General features: G+C 32.5%; 1 protein-coding gene across 1 annotated transcript; it reads right to left on the reverse strand.

The window, feature by feature from the left end:
- Positions 1-6307: 6307 nt before the first annotated feature.
- On the reverse strand, positions 6308-7168 carry LOC120075978 (uncharacterized). The gene has a single exon (XM_039029742.2). The coding sequence runs from the start codon at positions 7087-7089 to the stop codon at positions 6469-6471; it is 621 nt and encodes a 206-aa protein (XP_038885670.1). The 5' UTR covers positions 7090-7168; the 3' UTR covers positions 6308-6468.
- Positions 7169-9947: the final 2779 nt, after the last annotated feature.

The raw sequence follows: 9947 nt of genomic DNA on the forward strand, positions 1-9947 counted from the left end.
TATATATATACACACAATATAACTTATACTTTGAATTCTCTCAATAATGCATGAAATTTAATATAAATCACATTTATATTAAAATTAGTTATATAAATCTAATTCATATAATTAATATTTGAATCATATTCAATTATTTATTTCCTCTCCAATAAACTTTATATTATAATGTTTCAAATACATTATATTAATTATATCATATATAATTAAATTAAATTAAATTAATTATATCACATATAATTAATTCTCTCAAGTAATCTGAACAACTCAAATTAATCCAAAATTGATTTTCATTTAATCCCTGCTAAGCTACAAAGAGGATTTCATGGTCCTGTAGCTTGAAGCTCCAATAGTAATTAAATAATTAATTAAACTCTTTTAATTAAATTATTCAACATCCATTAATTGTCGGGCACTCCACAAAAGATCAACAACTACACTCTTCGCACTATAGATATATTTCTTTGTTCATTGGATATAACCAATCAATAGTGCGATGACACTTCACAAATTGCTCGTAAGTACAACTAGGACAAAATTATCGTTTTACCTCTATATTTACATCTAACTCCTTAAGTACCATTGATACCTCTAATGAACAATAAGTCATAGTCTAACTATTACTAAACCCCACTCGGGCCAAGAGAGGGCATGGCGCCACATTGTTCAAGCCTCGGAATCAGCCTTTAAGGAAGCAATTTATCTACTTACCCCGACATTGGGAAAGAAGTGAATTCTGTCTTATGTAGCTATGTTCACAGTTCTCCAATCTGACGAACCCCAAAATGGTAGGCTTATTGAGTCGACGATCTTGTCATTCTCACCCATACAAATCAAAGGACCGTCTTCATAGGCAGGAGTTCATAGCTCACTCAGGATTCAAGTCATGACACCTATGGTCATCCTGGTAAAATGTAAGTCTCAATTATGAACGACATTATATAATGAGACTAGTCATTTCGTGGCCCGGTCTTATACAAACTCCTTTTTATAGAATACTCCCCTCATATATCTCTACATGAATTATTAGGACCAGATCATTTATAGCACTTTACAACAATTGTAACATCTACAAAGTGGGCCATATGTGTAGTATTACTAGGGTAATGTATCCAGCCTTATCCATCTACTACAGACCATTTACGTTATCATTTAAACATGATCCACATGTATGTTTCTACATACATGTTTAAGCTACATATGATAACCTTGGATGTTAGTTTATTAGTTAGTGGGTTTAATGCTACTAATTTCAAATAATATATCTCATATTTTATTAAATACATAAAATGTTTGTACAATACAATTACAAACTATAGAACCCTACGAAATTTAGGGTATCAACCCCAACAAATTCTTTGAATTCTTTCATAAGCAAGAATGATAATATGGATTTCTCATCAAAACGGTTAAAGAGCTGGAAGAGGAGGACAAAAGTGGATTCTTTAAATCTTCCTTCAGAAACTCTAATGTTATATCTAAAAGGAAGGGAGAAATTGAAATTGGTACTAGAGACGGGAAAATGAAGTTAATGAATGAAAAATGATGGATTCACAAGAGGTCTATATTTCTTCGGCAAAGGCTATTGGACAACCCTACCTAGAACCATGAGAATCATTTGTTGGAATGCTCAAGGGTAGGGCAACCCGAGTGCATTCAGAAGGTTAAGAGAGCTCACTTGCTCTCACGAGCCTCATATACTCTTTTTATCTAAAACTAAAGCAGGAAGTGATATTACGAATCATATCATAATCATTAATGAATTCGATGGTTACTTGACAGTAAACAATGATGCCGCTAAAGAGGGCCTATGCCTATTATGAAAAAAGGAAATAAAGGTCACTATTTGCTCATATTCTTCACATCATACAAATGTTAGTATTTGCTGGAACAAGAAACTGTGGAGGTTCACCAGCCTTTATGGCTTCTTGGAATCAAATAAGAAAAATCTTACTTAGAAACTTTTGAGGAGGCTTCATAATTTGGATGACTCTCTTTGGCTAGTTAAAAGTGACTTAAATGAAATCCTTTGGGAGTAAGAAAAAGGGCCTAATAGATCATATTCCTCTATGAAAAAAATTTAGAAATGTTATTGATGACTGCAACTTAAAGAGAATTTCTTTTAATAGGAATATATTTATATGATTTGGCAAAGGTATGGAAACAAAATCTATGAAAGGCTTTGATAGGTACCTTTGTAATGATGCCTTTGATGATGATCTTTTTCCTAACTTTAAAGTAAATCACCTTGATTGGGTTGGTTCTGACCATTGCCTGATTATGTGTATATCAAACAATCAAAGGTTATGTACTAAAGGTTATAATAAGTCTTTTAAGTTTGAGGAATTTTGACCTTACATGTGGAATGTAAGAAGATAATTACTTCTTGTAAATGGAATGATTCCTCAAGTCCTCATAATACTCTGAAAGATAATCTTTCCAAGTGTTCAAAGCAATTATGTATTAGGGGAAGAAATAGGCTACACCAAAGAAGAAACAAAATCTCAATTTGTAAAAGAGAGCTAAATGAAGAATATGACAAGGGTCTCATGATTAATTTTAATAAAGTTCATTATTTAGAATTTGAACCTAATCATCTACCTGAATAAGAGGAAAGTTACTAGAAGCAAAGGTCTAGGGAGGATTGGCTTCACTAGGGAGACCAAAATTCCAAATGGTTCTATAGAAAAGCTTCCTTACGGAGAAACAAAAGTAGGGCTCCTATTGACTAAAGGTGGATTCTTCGCTTTCCTTTGGAATGAAAGTCGCCATGCGAAATCTTACTAAAGAGAAGCACAGGGGAGACACCCTAGTAACACAGGCACCGAAGTCTTTAGAATTAATGGCAGCAATGGAGTTTAGAGTGAAGACCCTAAAGTTATTGAAGAAACCTTTCCAGCATACTTTGAGAATATCTTCACTTCAATTACTCCTTCATAAACTAACATAGAAGAGGTTCTATGTTCTATTTCTCCTAAGGTTTCCAAGGAGATGAATGGTTCTTTATTGAACTCATTTTCTATAAAAGAAGTAGAGTATGTTGTACAACAAATGTTCCTAACAAAAGCTTCGGGACTCGATAGAGTTCCTGCAATCTTCTTTAAAAAATATTGGAGTATTAAAGGTAAAAGTAAAATTAAAACGTGTCTTGATATCTTGAATAACAAAAAAAAATGTATTCATTCTAATAATTCTACTGACATTGTACTTGTTCTTAAAATTTCTAACCCATCTTCTGTTGGTGATTACAGATAAAGCTTATACAATGTTTCCTTTAAAATAATAACTAAAACTATTGCAAATAGACTGAAACCTCTTCTTAATCATTTAATTTCTTTGTCTTAAGTTGTATTTATTCCAGTTGTTCTATTCATGATAATATTATAATTGATCATGAGTGTTTAATATTCTTACAAGTAGGAAAAGGGACAAAGAATGAGTAGTTGCAATTAAATTAGACATAAGCAAAGCTTATGACAGGGTTCAATGGAACTTTCTTAAGAAAATATTACTTAAAATGGACTTTGATCCTTCTTGGGTGTCTTTGATTTATGATTGTATCTCTTCTATTGGATTTTCAGTTATCGTAAATGGAGAACCTAAGGATCACATTTCTCCTTCTAGAGGGCTTCACCAAGGTAGCCCTCTTTCCCCTTATCTCTTTCTTTTTATTGCTGATGGTTTATCTTTTTTGTTGCATAATGCAGTCAATGATGGATCTTTATCAGGTTTACGGCTTTCTAACTTCAGTCCTCTAATTTCATACTTACTTTATGCTGATGGTAGTCTTGTTTTCTATAAAGCATCTAAAGAAGAAATGTTTCACCTTAAAAATATTTTATTCCTCTATGAAAAAACATTTGGGGAGAGCATTAATCTGGATAAGTCTTCTATAATTTTCTCTTCAAATATTAACCAATATCGCACTGAATTTTTTATGGCTTAATGCAGATTAAAATGATAAATGATTTGGGCCTTTTATCTTGGGCTCCCTTCATCTTTATCAAGGAATAAATTCTCGGATTTCATATTCATTCAGGAACGCATTTGGAAAGTCGTGCAATGATGGAAAATATCTTTCTTCTCCAAAGCCAGGAAAGAGATCCTGATCAAGAGCGTTGGCCAATCTTTATCGTTTTATGCTATGAGTTTATTTCAACTCCCTAAACAATTTTGTAAGGAGATTACTAGATCTTTCTCAAGATTTTAGTGGGGCTCGAAAGTCAACAAAAGAAAAATTCATTGGATGAGTTGGGAAAGAATGTGCTTACCTAAAATCTATGGGAGGTTTCAGTTTCCGTGATCTACAAGGTTTTAATCAAGCATTGATTGCCAAACAGGTTTGGAGAATTCTGAAAAAATCAACTTCTTTTATTTCTTTAGTTCTTAAAGACCTATGTTTCAAATATTGTTCTCTTCTTGATGTTGTGATTAAGTCTATTCTTATTTTATTTGGAAGTGTCTCGTGTGGGGGAGAGATCTATTATCAAAAGGTCTAAGATATAGAGTAGAAGATAGATTCTATTCACATGTTTTCAGATCTATGGATGTCTAAACCTCTAAGCTTCAAACCTATTTGCTTTAACTTTTTAACTGTAAATATGTATATTTTTTACTTTCTCCTCCCATCTGGTACTTGGAATGGTGATCTATTGAATGACTTATTAGTAGAGGATGATGTTTAGTGTATTTTGGCTATTCCTGTTAATAGATATATTCATGATAGATTAATATGGCACTATGATAAATCTGGTTCTTACTCAGTTAGAAGTGAATATCAATTGTTTATGAGATATTTGATTGCAAAAGAAGAATCAAGTACTAACATTATTGGTGGCATTTGGGAAGAGTATGGAAATTGAAGATCCCTACCAAAATTCATCATTTATATGGAAAGCTCTTCATAATATTCTTCCTACAAGAGTGGTGTTACATCGTAGACGTATAAATATATATATTTGCTGTCTTTTTTCTATGAAGAATATATATATTTGCTGTCTTTTTTTCTATGAAGAACCAAAGACTGTTGATCATGTGTCATTTTGTTGCCCTTGTGCTTTGGAGATTTGGAGTCATATTTCTTGTTTTCATCTAATTTTTTAAGATTTCGATTTAAGTTTCATAGATAGATGGTCCTATCTAAATGCAATATGTTCTCTTGAAGAGCTTGGTTCAATTACAGTAAAATGTTGGAGTACATAGAATGATAGAAATCAATTGATAAATGGTGACCCTATTCCTAGTACTCTTGTCCAGACAACTTGGATTCAAAACTATTTATAGAAAATTTCTACTAGTAAGAAACCCCAGAATTGCACTACAGTTGACTCTTTATCCAATTTATGTTCTTCCTCTTGGATTCGACCTCCTGAAAATGTTATTAAAGTTAATGTAGATGTTGCATGAAAACCAAATCCATCATCCTTTGGAATAGGGATTGTTTGTAGAGATTCACTTGGAGATCTTAGAGCACTTGTTATAGATTGGTTCAATTTCATTCCTAGTCTTTCTTCTTCGAAATTAAGAGCAATACTTGAAGGTGTTCGACATGTAGAATTAATGGACTTTTGTAATATAATAGTTGAATTTGACGGTTTAGTTGCTATTAATTTGCTTACAGTGAAGTTAGTATCTCATTGTGAAGATGAATGTTTGTCTGAGGAGATTTTAAGGAGTGTAACTAAGTTTAATTCTATTTCTTTTGTAATATGTTAGGAGAAATTTAAATTTGGTAACTCTTGAAATTGCAAAGAGAGCTAGATGTTATAGACACTTAGGTGTTTAGTGTAATAATTTTCCAAATTGGGTGATCTTGCTTGTTAAGCGTGATATAAATCTTTCTTATGTCCTTGATGTTTAATGAAGTATTATTTTTTTAAAAAAAAACTAGAATGAAAAATATGACTAGTTTAAAAAGACTAAATAAAAATTAGACTCAAATTCGAAAAAAAAAAAAAAAAAAATCCTATTTTTCCTTCATTGAATTTGTTGAATTTTTTCCCATTAATTTAATTTTTTATTAGAAAAATGTTGAGACCTTTCTCTCACAGGTCGTATACAACAGAAGCCTCCTCCTCCATTTTAAAATTTGAATGGCTTCTCAGGTCCCTCAATAGTCAGATCCCAAGTGTATCGCCTACAAAACCACACAGATTAATAAAATAAAATATTTAAAATACTTTTGGAAAAATGACACGAATAAATCAATTAGATCACTATAGACCTGACATCAGAAGCAACGCCGGTCGCCACCTGGTAAAATAACGGCTACCGGAATGTCAAACCATGGATTACAACAGGAACAGGATTTCAATCGAAGAACAGTTCGATTTGATTTTGGCTTACGAATTGGGTATGAACAATTGCATTTCTTATATCTAAACATGTATAATCTAATTCACGCCATGCACAACAAAATGTAATTTACAGAGGATTTCACTCCAATCGGCCGAAAATCAAACAAATTAATCATTCTTTGTTTTGGAGATTTTCGGCCTTTGACATAACCGAAAGCCGGCTGCGCTGCGGCCGGAAATTGGCTCTCCTTCTCAGCTGATGTGAAGAAGGTCGAATCAAAGCAGTCAACGCTCGCTTGACCCAGTCTCCCTCAACGCCACCGATTCTCACCAGCGAGTTCGTCATCGCAGACCTCCGCATGTTCAAACCGCTCGATGCATATGCCGATGACGACGCCTGATGGTGACCGCCACTCCCTGAATTTTTATGCAGGCTGCACCGGAAGGAACCGGGATGAGTCGTCGGGGAACACGCGCACGGCTTTTTCGGTAGAGGAACCGGCGAGTTCCGGCTGGAAAGTGTGATGGACCGACTCGGGGAACCGGACCGATGACTGATGGAAAATCGAACAGAGCGAGACAGGGGAGTCGAAGAAATGTTTACTCGAGTAGGAGAAGCGGATCGTTGGTGGTTATGATCGTCGTGGTTTTGGAAAAAGGTTGAGGATGCGGAAGAGAAGCCGAAGTTAGTGGAGGCGGCGAACGGAGAAGTCCCCGGAGAAGAGATTGGAGAGTGAAACTGGCCGCCGGCGTGAAATGGCCAGAGAACAGGTCCGCTTGTTTCCTTCTTCATGGGATGGGTTGATTTTGCTGGTTTTGTATGCTCACTCTCTGATTGGGGATTTGGGATTCTGTTTCGGTAAACTGAGTTTGTCTTAGCGGTGGAATTTATAGGTGGGATCGGAGTGGGTGGGGAGCGCGGGTGGATTGTAATTTTGATGTAAATTGGAGGGTATTTTTTCAAAAGGGGGGTGGGCCATACGATTGCAATTCCTCATCTAACGGCTAGGACGACGTAGACTGCGTGATGCTTCAAGAGCTTGGGTTGATTTCTCCAACCGCCTTTTAGGAGCAGTTGCAATTGGCGCCACGTATGCGATGTGAAAATGTAGTGACATGACATTGGAAACTACCAGGAACCAGTTTTTCAACTTTTCATGTCGTCGGTTGATTACAGTGTGAAGCTAGCAAAATCAGATCTTTTAAAACGTCGTGATATATTGTCACTTAATTAAAAATAACTCTTATTTTTATTTGAATGATTACATTATCTCTTATTAATAATTAAGGGTGTTTAAATAATTCGACAATTCGTACAATCCGGACTATCCAACCCACAAAATATAAGGATTGGATTAGGTTAATTTTATTCTTACGTTAGATCGGGTTAGATCATAGATTGGCTAAACAAAAATTTGGATTGACCAGCCCAACTAAATTATATATATTTGTTTAAATTTATTACTTTGTATTGACTAGTTTGTGATTTTTTAATATTTTTCTTTTAAAATTGTTATGATATTTGTTTTTGTTTAAAATTTATGATAAATATCATAGATATTTGACATTTAACATTTGATTTTTACGAGAATTTAGTTACTAATCATTCCTTGTAGACAAATTTACATATTTTTAATTAAAGTTATAACCCGACAGTTAGGTTGGCTTGGAAACTTTACTTGGATCTTTTGCTTTGTCAACCCAATCAATTCAAATTTTTTTGTTGGTCCAAAAAATAACTTCAACCCAACTAACCCAATCCAAACCACGTACACCCTTTGTAAATATCCTCTCATTTTTAAGTTCTACTTGAAATCAAAATATATTTTGCCATTCTTTTTTAAAATTTCGTGATAAACTCCACTTTAAATCAAAATATATTTTTCCATTCTATTTTAAAATTTGGTGACTTTTTTAATATTTCAGGATAATCTTTTCTGAATTAAAAAAATACTCTTTTTTACTTCAATGATTTGATTAACCAATAAATTTATATTCTAATTTAAAATTTCGTGATATCAACGTCCTCAAAATCTCTATTTATTTATTTAGAATGACATGATTTGATTATCCATATGTAAACATGATCGATTCTTTTCAATGGCATAAATTTCATCAATATTTAAAACTCAATTGTATTAGCATATAAAAAGACAATAAATATATGAGAAAAAACACTCAACAAATTATAGAAGAATAGTTGTTGGACTTAAGACATACATATATAACACTGCAAAAAGAAAACAAAAAAGAAAAAGAGAGAATGGATGAAAACTTGGAGCGTAAGAGTAGTGAATTTATAAAAGAAATTTGGTTGGATCTTAAATCAATTTTTTTAAAAAAATCAAAATTGAAACTATTTTTTTTTAAAAAAAAAAATGATCTATGATATCATTCTCATTCAAATAAAACTAATCTTTACAAATATTTAACATCATTCATGATAATGTGAGAATTTTTTTTTCCAGAATTTTTTTCTTAGGATGTAAATTAAGATACATATTGTGATTTTTAAAATTTTGAATTAGATATATATATATATATATTTTTTTTGGTCTTTTAATGTATGAATGCCAAGAATAGGAGAGAAAGTGTGAATTTTGTGAAGCTTAAAATAGGGGGAAATGTGATCTTTTTATTTAATTTTTTCCTTCTTACTAGTGAAGATCAATAATAGGGAAAATGAGATTTTGTTTTCGAAGATGTTCAAAAATAGGGAGAAAATAATTTATTTAATGATTTCAAATGTGAAATTTTCAAAGATATCCTTATAACCATCCATTGAAATGAGAAAAGAAAATAAAAAATTTCTCATTTTAGATAGCATATGGATAATATAGGTAATAATCAAATATGTTAATTATTCATAATATCTTTTACAATTTGAGTGTGCATGATATTAAAGTCTATTAGATAGCATGAAGTTCCAATTTAAAATCAATTGGCAATAAAAATGAGTAGCTCATCTTCAACATGCTCCTCAAGATGGTGTCTCTCTTGGGTTCATTATTCTCAATCGGATCCCAACTTTTTTATTGGATCGAATACCTGTTTGAGTTTTATGGACTTTGATACCAAATTATATTCGTAAAGGATAAAGAATACAGAGGTAAGTAGGAGAAAATTATTCTCTCAGTATTAAATATAAACTCTGCTTTTTCTCAATGAATAATTAGGAGAAGGCGGGTTCTATATATACAATTACAAAGGGAATGAATGAAGAAAATGTAAATTAGTAATACATTTAGGGCTATGTGTAGCTCTCAAATAGACAATGTAGAATAACATTAAAAAAAAAAAAAAAAAAATCTTTAGAAATAGTTCCACATCAAATCCATAATGGCACTGAGTCACTAGTTGACCAATCTTGTTGCTAATTATCGTCATCTTCAATAAAGTCATCTATACGATAATGATATAAAAAGTTAGGTATATTCACCTATCTCTAGTGCTTGCTCTCATGTTTCCTCTTCCTTTCCATGTTAGAGTTTTTTACTCTCTTACACTATCACTCTTCATTCTCTCATTCACATTTCTTTTCATTCTCTCATTTACGATCCTACACATTCTTTCACTTAGACTTTTGTCATTTTGAACCTTGGTTAATAGTTTACGAGAGACGGTATGGATACTTAACATGTGCTTTTACTG

The sequence above is a fragment of the Benincasa hispida genome, chromosome 4 (assembly GCF_027475165.1).
Source record: "Benincasa hispida cultivar pf3 chromosome 4, pf3_genome.v1.1, whole genome shotgun sequence".
NCBI classification, from domain to species: domain Eukaryota; kingdom Viridiplantae; phylum Streptophyta; class Magnoliopsida; order Cucurbitales; family Cucurbitaceae; genus Benincasa; species Benincasa hispida.

What these genes read in the sequence shown, in the direction of transcription:
- LOC120075978 (XM_039029742.2), bottom strand. Translation starts at nt 7,089, where the DNA reads ATGAAGAAGGAAACAAGCGGACCTGTTCTCTGGCCATTTCACGCCGGC.